We start from the raw sequence: 20243 nt of genomic DNA on the forward strand, positions 1-20243 counted from the left end.
ACCCCAGCAAATGTTGTAATATTTAAGGTCCTGCCCACTTCATTCTTTCAAAAGGTTTGAAATCTGAAATACACGTGGTATAACATGGTACATCCTATCACAAAAGAATGTATTTCAGCTGCTGGTGTTGCACAAAGTGTGGATTTCAGAGATGCTGACACAGAAGAGATGATCTCTTCTGTGTGCTTTACTCAGGTCCTTGACAACTTTTGCTCTCTCTCGAAAATGTCCATATGTACTCTGGAAAAAGACTAGTGTTAAAAAGGTGAGCTTTTAGTAGAAAACAGTGGCCACATCATCAACTGTTACGAATTAACACAGTTTCACTGAAACCAGTATTTGTATAATTCACACTAGTTAGAATATTAGCCAGTTTTTTTAAAATTCAGTATCTTCCAAGTTTCACAGTAAGTACACTTGAAATGTAAATAACCCTCTCTGTAAGTCACTTATGCAGTTTTGAAGCACTACAAATACCACAGCTCTCAGCAAGATGCCACAAACTGGACCACACACAGAATGGCAACTTCAGAGACCTCTCCAGAATGGCAACTGTACATCACACCTTCAGAAACAGAGCCTCTTGAGGATCAGGTGTAAAATCTCTCTACACTAGGTGGAGCTGGTGGTCTAAGAGAGAAGCCAGCAGCTTCCTAATTAATTGCGACTTCATCAGTGTGCAGGCAGGACTCAGCCATCCTTTTTTCTTTCTTAAAAATCAAATCACTCAAAAGTCAATAAAAAGGAGCTGTCCCCTCTCATACACATTATACAATGATACTCCATCCAAACCAATGTGCCGCCCACTAAAATTCTTGCCAAGATTCACCCTCAGTAAGGGGAAGCCACTGGCCATTTTGGACTGGAGCACGAACCTATGTTAAGGTCAACCAGTGGGCTTTAATGGCTTTTGCATCAGCCTCTCCATGTATGTATTACTGATAGCATATTCCCTTCCACACCACCAGGTTTTGTGATCAGATCGAATAGCTGTGCCAATGTTATTTTTCATATTTCTTGTACTTTCATGTCCCATGTGTTTCATGTTATTATTGTTACGCCTTGGTGGCAGAACAAATCCTTAAACAACTAAGGATGGAGAAGCATGGAAAAGTCACGCATCCCACAGCTATTTGAATACCTCATGGAAGTGATTTCTAATGCTGACTGAAGAAGACTTTTCTGAGCACAAACAGAAAGTATGAGCTCTTCTCTGTCTGACAGAATGCTATTTTAAATATTTGAGTGTGTTTCCATGGGGACAGAGATTTAACTGGTATATTTATCAGTTTCCTTCTCTTCTTCTTTTGTGATATTCAAGATAACCATACATCTCAATCACATCTGCAGAAAGCTATTCAAAAAAGTAAGTTTCTGCATGTAGGAAGAAAATTATAGAAATCATGGTCGCAGTAATGGGAACAATGAAAATGACACCTCCCTGTACTGCTTTTAAAACATGCTCATGTTTAAAGCAAAACGGACTTTAATTATAGGCCTTTTTTTTTTTTTTTATCACTGATGAGAAAACTAACTGACCCAAAATTACAATGATGGATGAATCCAGATGACATTTGTTGGACTACAGCTGGTGTAGTTACAGGCAGAATTTATCCTCTACAGTTTACTTTTCAGACAGATTGTCTACATATGTGTTAGAAACAACTGTCTTGTATGAAATACTCACTCTTTCTCCACTGAGTCCTGGAAAACCATTGATGCCAGGCAGTCCCTATGAAGGTAAAATAAAATTAGAAAAATAAAGTGACATCCTAACATCCTAATGGTTAAGAACCATTATTATTTCTTAGATAGAATAAATCTGACAGCGCAAAACTCTAACAGAGTTCAGATACTTTTTCAATGAGATTCATTTATGGTGCAAACAGAACAGGTCTGAAATCTAATCTGGTATTTGATTTTTATCTCTTAATCAATACATTGTTAATTGACCATGAAGATTTTAAAGACGGTAGAAATTTTTTAAAAAATGTATGCTGAGTACTGTTCTCACTCTGTTTAAGCACTTTAGAAGCATTGCCCCCCAAAAAGCATCCATAGATGCTGCAAGGTTGTAGTATTTAAACTAGCCTTTTTTTCTGGGGTAACAAGTAACTGGAGTCAAACTCATGTTTGTTAACTGTGGTCCAAAGAGAGCTAAGAAGAGAACAGTGAAATATAGGCTGTGCTGAGGACCAAGACAGTAGCTGTGGTTAGTGAGCACAGCTTTAGGTAAGAGATGCACAAGGTTTCCCAGTGATGGTATGGGCATTCCTGTGAATCCTGTGAGGCCCTCCTCCCACTACCATTTCAAAATGGCCTTTTCACTTTCCTGTATTAGTCAGTTCAGAGCTGGCCACAACCCGATGGGCTGAAGAACTACCATTTCTGTAGTTTGTTAATCTGTGTTTTGTTCCTGAAGGCAAACTCTCAGCTTGGATTTGCACATTCAGCTGGGTGAATTTTACCTTTAATGAGTCACTCACCCTTTGTCCTGGGAAGCCTATTACCCCTTCTTCACCTTTTTCAGGAATACGGAGAAGTGCACCCTAGGAAACATTACAAGTCAGTTTAACATATTTCTGCATTATGTGCAAAAAAATTATGACACTGTTTTATGGAAGCTAAACAGGAAGAAAACATTGTAACACATGGAGGATCTAATAATAGCTGCATGTGAAAGAACTGTTTTCCTTAAAATTAAGTGTAACATGCTTCCTTCACTACAATAGCAGGAGCAGGACAAGGTTTCCCTTCTATCATCTCCTCCTTCCTTATTTCTTCTGTGGCTGCGACTCTCAAGAAGAGCCAAAGCAATTGCTCAGCTATACAACCAATTAAGCAACCCAGTTTATGCCCAAACTGTAGCTTCAGAGAGCTATTTGGCAAACACAGGCATGCTGCTCTCCATCCTACTATCAAAAAAAACAGAAAAGGAAGAAACACATATCCCCTTTTGCTACATCAGCATAAAATCTACAGTTTTCCTAATGTAGTAAAAAAAAATTCTATGTGTGTAAAATCTGGCCAACAGCTGAAGAACTGGCTAGCAACTGCACATGGAGGGCATCAGGGCTCACACTGCGACCTTCTCCTATAACCTTGTGGAGAAGCTGACCAGACCATCTGAGGAAATAAAGCTCTGCAAAATGCTCAGTGAGGCATCCCTAATTGGTAAAGACTGTATTTTAAACCAGTCTGGGAAGTAAAAAGGAACCGCTCAATGGCAAAGCTATTTAGACAGTCTAGAGGTTGCCTGTGAGTTAACTAAACCACAGTCAGTCAAGTCTGGTTGACAGCTCTAAATGACACAGCAACACATGGGATTACTGTCCATTTACTCAACAGACTTAATGACCAGTAAGACCAAAAGTCTGTATGTGCTGGAGAGTAGACTGAAAAGGACTGAGAAAGTTTCCGTATATACTTATGTAATGAAATTTAAAGGAAATTTTAAACATAGATCAGCAGATCAGCAGCAGTAAAGAGATTTATTAATAGTTAAAGCTAAAATTAAAAAATGTCTGAGGAAAAATCTTATCTTGGTAAGCCAGTAAGAGAGCGACTGATTGCACTGTGGACACCATGTTGTTCAGTTTTTCTAAAGCATCAGAACTGATGTCTATGCTTAGGTTGCTCCATATCTATATTGCATCATTTCGATGAAGAAAGCACCAGTATTAACTCCACTACTATTATTTGTCTTTGTTCTTCTCCACTTGACTTACTGGTTCTCCAGGTTCCCCTTTTTGTCCATGTTCTCCTCTCTCACCCTAACAAGAAAGAAAAAGATGTTAGGCATTCCCATTTCCATTTCAGTGACTTTTCTATAACACAAAGTGACAATTGTTTATCAAGAGAAAAAACACCACTCTTGTGCTGTTCTTTGTTCATACACTTGTTATATGAAATGCATGTTTTCATAAGAAGATTTTAAAGTTGCCTTTTTAAAAAATATTTGATGATTTTTCTGAAAATGTTTGTAGGAATGTGAATGCTTCAAGCTGTTTCCGGGCTTGTTCATGAGATGTCTGGGTGGTGAGTGCCTGAGTAATGCCTATAAATAAATGCTCATTCTCCCATTTTTACCTACTGATTATCTATGAATTGCCTGATCAAAAGCAAGAGTTCCTGTTAGGATGAGACAAATCATAGCCTAAAGTCTATTCACTATATTGATATCTCAACTGAATATAAAGGCTCTCCAGATAAGTAGCTCATATGCAGACTTGTCTGCTTAGTCATGGAAATCCCAGCGTGTATGTTACTTACTACAGAGCGCAGACTGCCAAAAGCTTTTTTAGATCTTTCGGTATCAAACCCATTTACTTATCTTACTGCAGAAATTGCATGAGCCACGTGAACTTTCTAACTTCAAATTTGGGATGAAAAACTATTGGTCTGGAGGTTGGTGTCTGATACAGAATATACGCATACAGGGTATGTGTACCTCTGCCCTCAGCAACAAGTAATAGATGAGAATAAATGGCATCTTGCTGTTGTGGAATTCTCCAATATGTATTAGCAAGCCTTAATTGCAAGTATACAAATATCTGCACCATATAGACAAGTTATATAAACAAATACAATAATTCAGATAACTTCCTTAAAGATATGCTTCTTTTAGAGGAAGAAAATTTAACTCACTATTATGAAAAATAAGATACTGAATGATTTCTCAGCAGGTACTTCTGCTTGTAAAATGAGAAGATGTGAGTGATGGCCAGTAGTTGCATACTTAAACAAAAAAGAACAAGTTTGCCTGAGGCTCCTCTAGTCCGCCAGAAGTCCTTTCTGAATTACTTTAGCCACCATAGTTTCAATAAACACGGGAAAGTAGCAGATTTCTCTTTTGATATACTGAAGTCTTCTAAGTACTATATGTAAAAGCATATTTCTACAATATTTTAGTTTTGGTACTGCAGAGCTCTTGGTTCCTTGTGTATTTTGGTAAAATACGCTGTAGTTACCTTGTGTTTGTCAGAGGGGACACCCATCAATTCTCTTGTAGGAAGCCCAGGTGGACCTGGAGGACCTGGGGAGCCCTGCAGGAAGAGTATAAAGGTATGTTTACTAATAGTTATAATACCTTGTCAAGCCGTTGATCAGCACCGGGTCTAAGCAACTGCAACAAAAGGAGCAACACAGATTTGCCCCTGCTAGGAATACGGTTCTAAATCTCTGAACGCACTTATGGCAAGGTAAATTCATTTTGTGCTGGGATTAACATATAGCAATACTTGCTCTTGCCCTGTATGTTTCCAGAATGACTGTAAGGATTATATCTTTTTATAAAGCGGTCTGGCTCTAGAAATTTCAGAAGTGTTACCTCTACGTTGGTGTGAAGGAGGGCACAGCTAGACCTAGACATGCAGAAGTTAGATCACCTATGACATTCCTCATGGAGACTTTCATTACTTTCAAAGCTATATTTGTTTGTTTTTCTCTTATATTTACATGATGCAATTGCAAATTAAGAAAGTATTAAAAGTAGGTTCCTTTATAAATAGCAAATAACATCATCCTGCCCTTTAGCAGTGATATTAATTCATTAGTTTTCCTTTACCTGTTCACCTTTTTCTCCATAGAAGCCAAGGCCCCTGTTGCCCTGAAAAAAACAATAGGTCAAGATTTACTATGTGTACGACTCAGTTTTCTAATGTAGAATTCAAATTTAAACATGCTTAAAGGCCTTTTCAGGCTTACAAGTTTGTAGGACACCACTGAAGAACTGCAATCAAATAATAATCTAGGTTAACCTCAAAGTATCTTTATAGATTTAAAAGTATTTTTATAGACCTAAACATTCAGAAAGACAACTGAAATTAAATTCTCATGCTACCAGTGCTTCTTACAACAGATTTTGAGTCATTCACTGAGTAATGTGAAAAGATCAAGCATTTTTTTTGCAATTTTTTTAATAGCCCTGAATGTTAAATGAAAATACCTAAGTGGGCTGGAACAATGAACTCATATATTTTTTCCGCTGAGATATAATTGAATCTTGTAAAGATTGCAAGAATTCTCTGTTCATGGGAAGCTACTGTGACTACACTAGCAAATTAAATCTGGCTCTAGAACTGGTTTAATCTTTTCAGGGTAGGCGATCCCAGTGTAAGATTAACTTCTCATGGTATGCAGCCAACACAGAAGGTCTTGTGCTACACAGCCTCTGGTGCAGCCTGTGGTTCTTTATTTTACTGCCTTCAAGTGGGTCTTGGATAAATCTCAGAGACACAAAATCAACATAAACAACTCTGACACAAAGACTTACTTGTGGTCCTTGTGGTCCTGGGGGCCCTGGTGGTCCCTGGGGAAACACAATAGGGGAGAGCAAGTTACTTGTTGCTTTCTAATCAGTGCACGCAGGTCAGTTACTTTTTGTCTAAAATATATGTTTAGAAGGCAGTGTATTGCTCAGCATTCAATGTGCTATCCTCACTACATTAGCTGTCGTTACTGTTCTGAAAAATACCCTTCTAAGTCACATCGTAATCTTTCCTAACAGAATAACAGTGTCCCAGCTTAGACTTAATGAAATCCCATTTTTACTTCAAGTAATAAGAACTTGTGCTTTCGGATCCTGACTTAATAGCATTTTAAGCTCATACTTAAAGGTAAGCACATCTTTAAGTGCTTCACTGGACTGGTGTCTTGGTACTGCATGAGTCTGTAAAGGGAATTGAAATACCATATGCATCTCTGATTATCTATTTGGTGTTGGACAGAATGAAATCAAAGGAAGATGGTGGGAGATTAAAGTATAACAGGGAAAAAGCTCCCAGAGTCACAGAAGAAGAGCAGTAGGAAAGCTCCTACCTGTCTCTCCATTAACTGGAGAGACAGCCTGCCTTGCTTCAGTCAGCTATGGCAGTTATCAGGCTCCGAAGTGCTGTACACATTAAAAACTCTGTCAAATGTGGGAAAGGTGAGGTAAATAAGAGGCATGAGCTCCTCTGAGAGGAAAATGTTGAAGAAGAGGCATAGAAAAGCGAGTGAGCTGCAGATCAAACCATCCACCTACTGAGCCCTGAAGGGGAGGTAACTGCGTTATGCAAAATCAACTTGCAAGGAAAAGAAAACAGCATCAGGGTAGGACCTGAACTTGCTATGCATCTCTGCCTTGCTATGTATCTTCCTGAGCATAAACAATTGACTACCTCTGAAAAAAAAAATAATACTTCTGAACCAGTTTTAGTTAGCCTAGTAGTCTGTGAGCCATTGCCTATCTACTGGGCAGATGCACTGTGCAGGGCATCCCGCTGCCTGGAGGCCCTGAAGGAACTTGGGGGAGCCATGCTTGCCTTCATGTGGGATTGAGGACTTTGGGAAGAGGAATGATGCAAGCTCAGACCTGGGAAACACTCCCAGGCCCCTCTCACAGATGAGCCGCTGCTTTAGAAACAGTAAATATAGTTGGATATATTTTATTAAGAGCTGGAGATGATGACGATCCATCTACCCTGGAAGAGTGTTCAAAAGAGATATTGGCAAGATGGTAACCAGAGGGATGTAGTCACGGGGCTCAGAAAACATATGGTTCATAGCATATTCTTATGGTTCATCCAAGACAGTGCACTGGCAATATGAGTCATTGCAGGCTGTGCTCCTCTGTGAAGCTCATGAACCTCGTGGATTCACTCTAGAGAAAGAGTAAGTAAACGACTGAGGCTATATTTGATCAGAGGGCTGGATCACCTCTCCTATGAAGACAGGCTGAGAGAGTTGGGCTTGTTCAGCCTGGAGAAGAGAAGGCTTCAGGGAGACCTTATAACAGCCTACCAGTACCTAAAGGGGACCTACAGGAGAGATGGGGAGGGACTCTTTATCACGGAGTGTAGCAGCAGGACAGGGAGTAATGGTTTTAAATTGAAAGAGGGGAGATTTAGATTAGATATTAGAAAGGAATTCTTTACTGTGAGGGTGGTGAGGCACTGGAACAGGTTGCCCAGAGAAGTTGTGGCTGCCCCATCCCTGGAAGTGTTCAAGGCCAGGTTGGCTGGGGCTTTGAGCAACCTGCTCTAGTGGGAGGTGTCCCTGCCCTTGGCAGGGAGGGTGGAACTTGATGATTTTTAAAGTCCCTTCCAACTCTAACCATTCTATTCTATGATTCTATCCTTCAGGAGGACCAGAGGAGAAAGACAAGGTGCAGTTTACTCCAGATGATAAAAATGCAGAAAATCTGCAGTTTTCTGCAGGCACTGCAGAAAATCAGTTTTGGAAAGGCTTAGTGTTCTGTGGATTTAGAAGAAATTCTTTTTTTTCTTTTTCTTTTTTTTTTTTTTTTGTGGGGGGCAGGGAGGGTGTCCCTGCAAACAGCTGTGGATGCTGTGTGTAAGAAGCACTAAATTATTTTATTTTCTTGCCCAAAACAGTGATGTAGACCAGGTCTGAAGTGAATTTTGAAAAAGCAAACAAACAAAAAAGAAAATGCTATAAAGTTGTCTTACAGGAAAATAAAGCAAGCCTAAAAAAAAAAAAATAAATTGAATTTGAACATCTGCTTCTCACCCACAAAACCATTAACCATGGTAATAAGAAATGTAGAAAATTGTATTTGAAGAGAACACAATCTTCCCAAAGAACTATTCAGCAACGGTTGTCAACGTCAATGCTGTAAATGTTGATTTTGGAAAAAATGACTGAAAAGCAGTTTAAAAATAAAATTGTATTCTAAATACTAATGAAAAATGTTATTTATTCTATCTCCTGTGGGAAGTGTGGAGACCTAATATACATACCGTTATAAGTAGAAAAGATAACATATTTAGGACCTGATATCTTTGATAACTCAGTGTAGGGGTTGTAGACTGGACTGCATTCAATAATATTTACAAACATGACTCTTTAAAGGAGGTTAAAGAAATACAACATAAATCAAAAGCCTCTGTCAATACAGGGTGAAAGCAACAATACCTCTTTTTGCAATATTCATCCTTATAGAATCAGGGTCTTCCAGTGCTCTTTAAAAGGTTTTGCATCCAAGGTCACCTACTTGCTATTTTGTAACCTGTTTTTTCTATCCGCTTGCTAGGTTACAATCCAACATAATGGAACTTGCTGAGATGATTCTTCTGTTAGGTTAATTTCCTACAGAACATATTTTAAGCATACTTACTGGTCTTCCTCGCTCTCCTCTTGGACCTACAGGTCCTTGAATACCCAGAGTACCCACAGGTCCCTTTAAATAAAAAGAAACCCAGACATCAATTAATGTTGTTTTGATATCAGTTACTAATGACATTTTATCACGTTCACTGTAACACTACTTACCGGAAAGCCACTGAACCCTGGATCCCCAGGTTCCCCCTAAAAAAAAAAAAACCAGAAGTAAAAATTGCAATAAATACTGTATACAATATTGAATAAAATCTTTTCCTCACTCATTACTTTTTTTCTCATTCCAAAACCTGATCATAGCGTACAATGCTACACAAACCCTTACATACAGATACAATACAGGTGTTGAGATAATCAAATGTGCGCTACATGGATTTTGTTCTTATTATATATAGTATAGTTGCAGGCCATACAGTAGGAGTGCAAGTTGGCTAGGGAAGTTAGGGATCCAAACTAGAAGGCTGAAATGGACAACAGATCACATTTAATTCTTTTTTGAAAAATCCTATCTAACCAGTGGCTTAATTTGGGCTATAACCTTAGCTGAAATGTACAAGCTCGTTTTTCATCAGTTGCATGGGAATTACTGAATCATTTTGATTCTCTTCTGAGTCACTAACAGCATTTGGAACATACTGTTTTCAGTGACCACATATTTTAACTGCAGTACATGTTGAAATGTTTTTTGAAATTGGATCCAAAAATGTTCTAGCGCAAAGACCTTCCAATAACCATAAATAATGTGGTATTCAGTCCAGACACCTTCAATCATTTCGAATAGCATCCTAACTATCTAGTTAATTTGAGTTTAGTTAACAGAATAATTTGTGGAACCAAGTACTTTCAGAAAAGAATACAGGTGTCAGTATCCATCCTTGGTCACAATATACCTGAGTGATTCTTAATCATTCCTAATCATTCCTAATTACTAATAAGTGCAGATTTAAGGAGCTTCTGAAAGGAAAAGAAGATTCTGTTAAAAAATACAGGCAACTTAGAAATAAGTCAACAGAGAAACCTATTTTGGCACACATGACTGGAATATAAACAATGTCAGCAGATCCCTTCCGTGTTGAGTACAGCTCAGATGTAGTTTTGTACATAAATTTGTCACAATTTATACTCAGCATATGTAACCCCTTATCTTTGATACCTTCAAATTATACAAGACTATATGTATGAGAAAAAGCTACAAGTGATTACAAAACAAGTTTTAAGGATTAGATACAGTAAAAACACCCACATAGGAATACTTGGGGTTTACTAAGTAAGTAAATATTATACTGAAGCATATTTTATCTCAAGTCAACCAAATTCCTGCAGGAATATTATATAGAAAAGATGCTAATATTAAATAGAATCATTCAATGGACAAAATACAGCAAAGGAATGATTTTGCCATGCATGATACAAAGGTAGTCATTGAATAAAGAGGGTAATTCTTGAACTACAACATCTCTAGTGCTGCTGCAATCCACCGGTAGGCTGGAATTCCTTGCAAATAACTTGAGTGGAGAGATATTTTCCCTGGATATCAGATAGACTTTGCTATAACCAGAGAAAGCAGAAGCTGCCTTGCAAAGCCTACACAGAATTGAAGAGAGCCTCTTGGGATGTGTCCATCAGAGTGTAAGAAAAAATAACTCTCCATCACCTGCTTGTAAAACAGTACTGGGCATAAATAATTCACAGGAGTTACAGACGTACCCTGTATCGGCTTGCAATGTCCGGTGGCAGTATATAAGGCTCCCCCTTCTGGCCCTTTGGCCCCTGGACCCCCTGGAGATGACCAAAAAAATAATAGAAGTAAGCTTTCATATCATATATGTTAACACATAAACAGCTGAGAGTAAAGAAAAATTTTCATGAGTATATACATACCGCTGTTTAGAGGAAGAGACTATGCCTAGCTTTGGAAAGTCATGGTTTAAAAACAAAGTGAAAACCCTCATAATACATAAAATAATGAATTTCCAATCCCAGGGGAAGAAACCCCCATTACCTGGGAGTGGTATTATGGGGTCGCACCTCTGAGATAGAGCAGCAGCTATGGCTCCCCAGGGCTGACACGTGCCCTGGTAAATCCAGGAGCCCCACTGCGCACCTCGGCACGATCCTACGTATTGCGCCATGGAAAACCAATAATTTGGCCACAGGTCAGAGAAGAAAAAGGTTACTTTAATCAGGAACTGTGAGTTTAATCTTCTTTTATTGCTGTTGGGTAAAGCTGTGCAGGTTTTCCTGAAGTAATCTCCCCACAAGACCTATGTGACAGGTATAGCTCTGGGCAGACTGCCCAGCTCTGGCTGCAATTTAATAACTGAGCATAGTGCAGTGTGTCCATGGTAATTCCACACGGATGCTCTGCTAGGCCAAAAGGGAGCTCCATTAAGAGATGTCTTGTTCACTTCCCCCCCCACATGTGAATAAACTCATTTCAACAATGGTCTTAGCTTCAGGTACTCACTTACTGCTGGCTACTTACAATGGTACCAGGGAAACCAGCGAGTCCAGGAGTTCCCGAGTCACCAGGGTCACCTACTGTCCCATTACAGCCATCGTGACCTGGTTTCCCCCTTGATCCTGGCTGCCCTGGATGACCCTGTGGAGGGAAAAAAAAAAAAAAAGTGTTTATCTATCCATCTGTTTCTAGTTTTCCTTTTCCTGTAGTCACACAGTATTTAGACATTCTCACATTAAGCCCAAGACTTGGATCCATGGGAAACTACGATTTTCAAAGACAGAAACAGACAGTGTCTTTTTTTAATATAGCTGCAGCTTGAACCAGATGCCCCAGACAGCATGAAAAAATGAGTAGTGAAGGACCTTTCAGAAAGGGTAGGAAAGCTATGTTCAATGCAGGCTCTGTTAAGCGGAGAACTAAGCCAGATGAGGCTGCTGTGCGGGGAGCCACCAAGAATGGGGATTGTTAAGCATTTCAGTGCTTCACACTGCAAGAGTGGGAAGAAAGGTTCCTCACTGGCTTTGAACAGCTTCCAAGCTGGGAAAAAAGTCAGAGATGCTTTTGGAGCTAGATTGAGTGTCATGATGAGGTTTAAGTATGGAAGAAAACAGCAGGGCTCAAAGCAAGGAAGCCGGGGACACTGCAGAAGCTCCACATGGAGCCTCTGAAAAAGTTACTCCTGTCTCAAACTGGATTTTCATTGCTAAGCCTACATTCACCTTAATTGCTCTTGCTTCTGGCTTGCACTGAGGCTGATGAGAAGCAAATCTGCCCTTGAGCAGCTCTTTCTTCCAGGGGACTCAGTCAGAAAACCCAGAAACTACCATAAAACATTTCTCCCTTCTCCTCTATCTAGAGCAAGAGTTTTTTCTTTGCTTCTGCTTCCTTGCTTAGAAGAAAAAGATACCTGCCCATGTCCTTAGCTAGCTCCATCAAGTACTGGCATTCCTCACCCCAGACGAGATTCAGGCTTGCCACTATCCTCTCTTGGCCTCCAGCCCCACATCCTAGCACTGTGCCATTACACTTCGTACAGGTGCCTACCTACCCGCCTTCTGATTGTCAGTGTTAAGTCTTGGCCTGGGAAAGCTGGTCGGAGAATGTAAGCGAGTAGAAAGGGCAAGGGAGCTTGAGGACAGGACACAAAGAGCATGCAGATTCAAGTGCTGCCTGAAGGTATTTATAACGTGATGTGCAGAGGCCAGGAAGGCAGGGCTAAAAAAGAAAACTTGCTCAGGTAAGAGCAAGGTCCAGCTGTAGCAAGATGGAGCTTGGCAGGGAAGCGATTTACTCTCCTTCCCAGGACTTCAGAGTGCTTAGAAAAAACTCAGTATGACATGGTGAGATGAATAAGATCCTTGGCTTCAGGACTCTTAATAGGAATGGGAAAGAGGGAAAGGAGGAAGATTGTGAGAGAGAAAGCCCTGAAACTCGATAGGGAGCTCTTCTGGAAACAAAAAAAGGGTGAAAGCAGAGTGGATGTGGATGCGTGGGCTGCAAAGCGGGGCCCCGGTGTCAGGGAGCACTACAAAGGAAACCCAAGCCTGGGAACTCTGTCCAGGGATTCCAGTGACTCAGATTTCTTTGTTATTTTATGACACAAGATGTAAAGAAGTGTAAGCTGGGAAAATACTGTGCAGTGAACTTTACCCGTTTTTCCTCTTTGAATGTTTCAGTTTCATGGACCTGGTCAATTTGTTCAAAGTTTGACACTGTTTAGTGTTCAGTAAGTTTTTTAAGACTATCTCAAGCATGCCATATGAGCTATAAAGCAAATAACAGTGGTTAATATTCTTTAAATTGTTGGTCTTTCTATGTGCTTTGCAACTCTGAAATAATTAAGGAATGACCCACTGGTGTCCGTTCCTCACAAGCTTAAGACATGTGACGTACTTATCTCACAGCTCTTTCCTACAAAAGAACATGCTTAGCTGGGTAACCTCCAGGGACAAAGGAAATTTCCATCCTTTCTGGTCCCCTTTACAAGGGGATTTCTCCACAAGACAAAGCAAATGGACCTTAATTATCTAAGGGAAAGAGAGGGAGCAGAGATTCCGCTCTCTTGTTGTGTATCTGCGGTTCCACTCACTTCAAGAAATACCCTTAGCTTAAAAGTGTGTACGTGGCTGATGCAGAATTTAGCCTAGAGATTTTAATTAAAGTACAAAGGCTTTAAACTAGCCTGCAATATTTGCAGTTGGTGATTTCTTAAAGATGAGGTAACTGGCTACTTACAGGAATGCCATCTGCCCCAGGGAATCCAGTGACTCCTCTTTGCCCCTAGAGTGAAGCAGCACAATTAAAACTATGTTCTGCCCAGTATTTTGCTCATTAGCTAAAACATCTGATATTAAAAAGTTACCACTTCTCCTTTGGGTCCACTTATTCCTGGATATCCTCTTTCACCTTTGTGACCTTTGGGACCTTGCACTCCTGGGATCCCCATCAATCCTGGTGGTCCAGTGAACCCCTGTGATCCAAGGAGTCCTGGCTGGCCCTGATAAAAATAATAAAAAAAGCATTTATTTAGGAACAGTTGTGATGCATGAAGCTGGATTAGTTACTGCTGCTGCAATGGGGTCAATCTCTTGAGGAGATGATTATCACAGAACCTTCTTCCATTCCAGTAGGTCAGACTCTTTGATAAATGTCATCTGGAAACACCACACAGAGAAACTCCAGCAACAGTGAGCACATTGTGCGTGACAAAATCAATATATGGAAATTAACACTTAAATCAATATTAACTACCTGAATATTCATGGCTGCTCTATGAAAAAAAAGTGTTTTCTTGGGAATAAGGCTTCTCAAGAGTGATTCTCACTGACCTACAACATAATCAATTACACTCCAAGCAAATAAAATATGCTTAACTGTGAAATTTGCTTAGTGGCCATATTTCTTGCAAATGGAGCCTGATATTTAATGGCAGGAATTTCTGCCTCTTTGGGGATGATATTTTTATTTAGGAGTGGAGCCTGAAAATGATTAGATGCGCACGCATTCACACAAGTCGAAGAGTTGCGCACGGGGCTCCCTCGTCATTCTCCCTTCCAGCGCTGGTTCAGCTCTTCAGGCCACTTCAAACATTGTTTAAAAATAATCCCCTGTTGGCTGCCAACATCATAAGGCTCAATGGGGAAAAAAAAAATCATTTTGAAATGACACAATGGTGGTTTAAGTAATGGGTTGTGACAGTATGTCTGAGATCTGTGAACCAAAGTATTTGAAAGCCGTTCCAGACGCAGTGTCACCAAAGGCCCTTATGGTTTGCATGCTCTACAGTACTCGGTGCACTAATGACACTAATAGTAAATTGCTGCAATTTTTTCTGGAGAAATACGCTTCAATGGCGCAAAGCACCATTTACCAACATGTTCTAATTAAGCTGATTCTAATGAAAGTATTTTTAAAATGCAATTAGACTTTTACACAGACCAGTCTGCAACAGCATCAATATCTCACAAAGCAAGAATTACAGCAAAACATGAGCAGACAGATATATACTTATACAAATCAGCCAATAAAAAAACAACATCCTGTTTCAGTATAAAATACTTACACTCTTGCCCATGCCTGGAAAGAAAGAATTAGAAGATAAATACAATCCCTGTCCAAGAAGGATAATAGTCCAACTTCATTTAATTCAATTGAGGTGCAAGGAATGGAGGAGGGCAGTGTGGGGACTTGAAGAAATGAACCTGAAGATACCCTAATTTCTTTGTATGCAGAAAGTCGTAGTAAAGTTACTGAACAATGACTTACTGATTTTAGGCAAACTTTAATATATTCTTATATTGAAGGATAGATGCATTTGTGACACACTTTCAAAACTCCATTGTAAATCATCTACTTATAATTGATATTTATCTATGCTACCGTTGTCTTAATACTGCAAATGCAAACAAACACTATGACTGAAACACGGCTTACTTCTAATTTTAAAAATGAATCAATTTTCCATGCTGCTTTCGTGGAAAATGGCTGTCACAACAGCTGGAGTACGTTTTTATATTTTAAATCCTATTGTATCGCATCAAATGAGTCCATACTGAGAAGATGACATAGCCAACCAAACTACAAAACTCCGGTTATTTTTTTTTCTTGGAAGAACACTAGGAATGAGCCAGTATGAAGAATGAATTACCTAGAGTTTCTTGGGACAAGCCACCAGGGTGGATCTCTCACAGTACAGATCTTTTGATACACTGTTAAGATTAATTTGACAAAACTGATGTTTTAGGAGCATTGCCAAAGGACACCATGGATTTAAGTGTTTGAGCTGTCAGCGTGAAAGAGAATCTCTCCTCTGCTTACAATCAAGCCCAACTTTATATAACATCCCTACTTCTAAACCAAACCTGCTCTTGTGGATTATTAGGTGCTAGGAGGCAAACTTCTTTTCAGGTTAACAAATTAAGAAGTAACAAAGTTTATATGAATACATATAAAATATAATATGATTTGTGTTGGCTGGAGGCATATGCATCTGAACAAGCAGCTGCTCATTTCCTTATGCCAGCCACAACTAGCTATTACAGATTCATCTTTCTCCCCATCAGGAGTTTTCAGTTTTTTAAAATTCAGTGAATCTCTAAAAGTTATCCCATAGAGGTGCAGATCTTTGACTGAACAGATTCACAGCAGACATACTTTTCTTAGTTATCTGACTTAAATGGAAAGATGCTGATTAGATGCACTAGAATAATGATTTAAACCTGAACCAATATTCATCAGGATCACCAGATTCTCCAGGATCAGGAAAAAGAAGTCTTTTCTGATGCCACTTTTTCTTGACTTTTCTTACCTACTATGGCTAAAAAATTAAGTATAAAGGAATTAAGAGAGAGTACGAATGAGCATACACCATGAAACTGCCTTTTTAGGGAAATAATAAATATTTCATTCATTTAAAAAAGGCACAGTCTGTGGTCTTCATTGTTTTCTGTAGAGCCGCACAAATTCTTATGCAAATATCAGTATAAAATATTTCCATCTTACTATAAAGCCTTAAAACTTAATTAAATACTTAAGCTAGTTTGTTCTTTCCCATACACACAAATCTGGAAAGCAACCTTTAAGAAGGATGAAAGCGTTATCTCATACACCTGCAAAGAACACATATTATCCTAAGTGAATTGTAGAGATTTGAGCTGGCTCTAGTTGCAATTTAATTTCGAGAGGATCTGAAAATAAATGTTTCAGTTACTTCCACAAAGAAAGGAAAACATGGATTCTGTGCAGTGAAAATACCACTTCATTTTTGAAGTACCTGAAAGCCAAAAAAGTCAAATAAATTCCAAAAGGTACTCATTCACCTGAGATATATAAACCACCCCTTTTGTGGGCAGCAGGCTGCAGGCAGAACACGTGTGAAGTGTTTAATTGTAACTTCTGATAAAATGCTGGTTATGTTTAGAATTGTCAAATCTGCGCCTCCTGGCTCTCTGCAGGGTCCATGCAGAGCTGCAATATTTCAAAGGTGGCGTTACATGGAACATGGTTACCTCTCTAATTCCTACACCAAATCACTCTCCCACTTCCAGTTCCTTTTTCCTGTCTGGTGTGCAGGAAGAAGAAAACAAGGAATGGAAAACAAGGAAGACAGATGGGCAAAACCAATGTCCCTTCCCCATGCTTTCCTAGTAATTATCTGATCATTTGTTTGTTGAGGAATAGGGGTTATTTAATATTATTTGCAATAATGACAAGAGAATTGATCCTTCTGGGAGCAGTTTAGCATGAAGCTACAGTCAGAGCTGGAGAAGCACTTCATATCATGACAATGTTTGTGTAATTCTTCAGCCAATTAGTACCTTGGTTTGTTAACTGAATTAACTTTGTGAACCTTCGTTAACTCAGACTTGTCAGCTTTTACTCTCCTTTCTTTATGTTAGATCTTTTGTTGAACAAGTATGTCCCTTTTTCATTAGCAAATGACCTAAGAACAGTCTCTCTTTCACAAAGGTCATTGAGGAGATTTAAGCAAAGACAATCAATTTGAAAAGTTTAGCCAAATAAAGCATGACTCAATTAGTAGCTTCCCAAAGTGCCCTGTGTGAAACATGTCACACATGGTACTGCTCTGCTTGTGCTCCTGCAGGGTCAGAAATCCTACAAAATTCTCCAAAGCTGTGAAATTGTGTCCGGATTAAATTTCCAGGTCAAAAAAACCTAATGAGGCAAGCCTAGGGAAACATGCTATCCTTATCTGTCATATTTTAGACAACTCACAAAATAGTTTCTCTGGTGCTCCCTTTCCTTAAATGATAAAGCAATGCAGAAACGTGCTCTGGCCCATGGTGCTCTCCGGCAGTAGGCTTCCCATTTTGCTGGGGTAAACTGGAACTCTTCCTGAATCCAGAACATGGCACGATGACCCCATGTCACCCACCACTGGATTTACAGGCCAGTGCTAAGAGGCTTGGCTTACCTAAGCATGCCTGGCATCCTACAGCCAGCACCTTGGAGGGAGTATGTGAAAAGAAAAGGAAAAAGTGGGCTGATGGAATACCTTGAAGACTAACAAGAAGTTTCCCTTTGTTCCTATAAAAAATTTCCACGACTGTCCAGATGAATTACAAAGCTCCTAATGTCAGGATACACTCCTAAATAGGCAGTCCTTGCTTCACTCTTCCTGAGACTTCAGCTGACTGGAAGAGGTCTCGCACAATTCATGTGGCCGACCCAGCCATGTGCAAAAGCTATTTACAGAGAGGAGCAAAGGTCAGAAATTTAGGAAGCCTGGAGGAAATCTTCCCAGAAAATATTTGCAATGTTGTATATACATTGTCGCTTGTGCAGTGACGTGCATGAAAGAAAATGCTGTCAGGGTTGTGATTGAATTCAGTAGCTGCATTTTGCAATTAAGTCCCAGTGGACTTAAGAAGATCCTGAACAGACTTTTAAATCTGTACTGAATGTTCATGCTTTGCAGATTGAACTTTAATTGCCATTTCTTTTGGGATCAGTCAAATGAAAGAGATGTCATGTCGTAATACTTTCTTCCTTCTAATTTACTGCTAAACTTATATTGTGGAAACAAAACTGGTAGTGGAGGGTGCACTAATTTTGAGAGCAACCGATTGTTGAAGGTGCTATACAAATAAAGATACAGTAATTGACAGTACCTGCTCCAAAGGTTTTAAAATAGGAGAACATCATCATGAATTGCTGAGAAATCCACCTACCAGTGTGGAGATACAAAGAAAGGAGAAAACTGTTGATTTGCAGTAAAGAGGACACAGAATCAGAATTACTGCAGAGCTTCACTGTCATTGAGCCCATTTCTCCACATTTCATTACAGACTTCCATTTTGCAACTGCTTGCGGTACATGGAATGTGATGACTCAGTAATCCCCACAGGAAAACGATCCTTGTAGGCCATCATTTATTTAACAGTGGACAAGAAGAAAGGAGGTTAATTCCCTGACATTTTAAAAAGGTCATTGGTGAAAGGACAAGTTCACTTCCTGCAGGAAGGGTGATCTGACCATGACGGACAAATGGGAGCTGGGACTTTTTGTAAGAGGGCTCAGCCCGGAACAGTCCTTGTAAGAACAGATGGGGAAAGGATGAGACAGGAAGGACTGCGATGCAGTCCCACTACAAGGAGACCAGCAAGCGGAACAGAGAGCAGCTCACCAGGCAATAAAATCAGTTATAAGTAAAATGAGCAACTTGTGAGCTGATTAAAAGTGCTAACCCAGGAAAAGGCATCATCACAGGCACACAGAAAAGAAACAGAAAAGTTTTTAAATGTAGTGCTGGCAAAATGTGGCGTATGGGGCATAAATGTAGGGAATTTGCGATTCTCTGAGGCACAGAATCATAGAATCATAGGATAGTTTGGGTTGGGAGGGACCTTTAAAGGTCACCTAGTCCAACCCCCTGCAATGGACAGGGACATCTTCAACTAGATCAGGTTTCTCAGAGCCCTGTCCAACCTGACCTTGAATGTTTCCAGGGATGGGGCATCTTCCATGGAGGTAAGCAGAGTAAAGCAATTATTGAGACCAACTGAAAAATGCATGACCTTAGTGTTTCCCCCACCCCCAAAATTATAAACTACAAGGAAAAACCTCAAGAACCCTGTTGTGGCACACTGAGTCAGACTGGGATGGGCACATCACCTGGCATTTCTCCTGGAGCATAAATCCAGGAGATTATGGATTGAACATATTAGAGGGGAATACGTAAGGGAAGGATTTGGGGTTTTAGCTCCATGCAGTGCACTTTGTGCCAGAAATACTTCAGCTATGGGGTTGGACAGCTTTGGGCTGAGAGGCAGAGAAAAGCAGACCACATGGAGCATCCTGCTGCCATAGCTCAACCAGTTCATTTCGAGTCAGTGAGTGCTTCTGGCGGCCCCAGGCTGCCCAGTATGGACAGATCTCCAGACAACCCACCGCACAACGCCCTCTGACTATTTACAGAACCAATTCCAAAACAATTTTAAGAATCTATGGGTCCTAACTGGTTATTATTCCATAATATCTCCATGGCAGGGGTACGTGCGTACTCTTCCTTTCCTGCCAGCTCAACTAAGATGAAATTTTTGTTTACCCACCCTTCTTTGTAGTTACTGGAATAAACCAAGTTTAAAACACCTCACTTTCAAAACTTCTCCGGATACAGCTTCAGTCACTGATGAGCACA

At 39.8% G+C, this 20243-nt stretch overlaps 1 protein-coding gene across 1 annotated transcript in view; it reads right to left on the reverse strand.

Annotated features, from left to right (window-relative positions):
- Positions 1 to 20243, reverse strand: part of COL4A2 (collagen type IV alpha 2 chain) — a 109791-nt gene that overhangs the window by 42197 nt on the left and 47351 nt on the right. The window contains exons 3-14 of the mRNA XM_074149615.1: positions 13947 to 14081; positions 13820 to 13864; positions 11606 to 11722; positions 10828 to 10899; positions 9274 to 9309; positions 9119 to 9181; positions 6275 to 6310; positions 5567 to 5608; positions 4971 to 5045; positions 3729 to 3773; positions 2487 to 2549; positions 1688 to 1732 (exon numbers count right to left, since the gene is read on the reverse strand). Coding sequence (XP_074005716.1) covers positions 1688 to 1732; positions 2487 to 2549; positions 3729 to 3773; positions 4971 to 5045; positions 5567 to 5608; positions 6275 to 6310; positions 9119 to 9181; positions 9274 to 9309; positions 10828 to 10899; positions 11606 to 11722; positions 13820 to 13864; positions 13947 to 14081 — 774 coding nt within the window. The remainder of the gene's footprint in view (positions 1 to 1687; positions 1733 to 2486; positions 2550 to 3728; positions 3774 to 4970; positions 5046 to 5566; positions 5609 to 6274; positions 6311 to 9118; positions 9182 to 9273; positions 9310 to 10827; positions 10900 to 11605; positions 11723 to 13819; positions 13865 to 13946; positions 14082 to 20243) is intronic.

This window comes from Numenius arquata, chromosome 1 (genome assembly GCF_964106895.1).
Source record: "Numenius arquata chromosome 1, bNumArq3.hap1.1, whole genome shotgun sequence".
NCBI lineage: Eukaryota > Metazoa > Chordata > Aves > Charadriiformes > Scolopacidae > Numenius > Numenius arquata.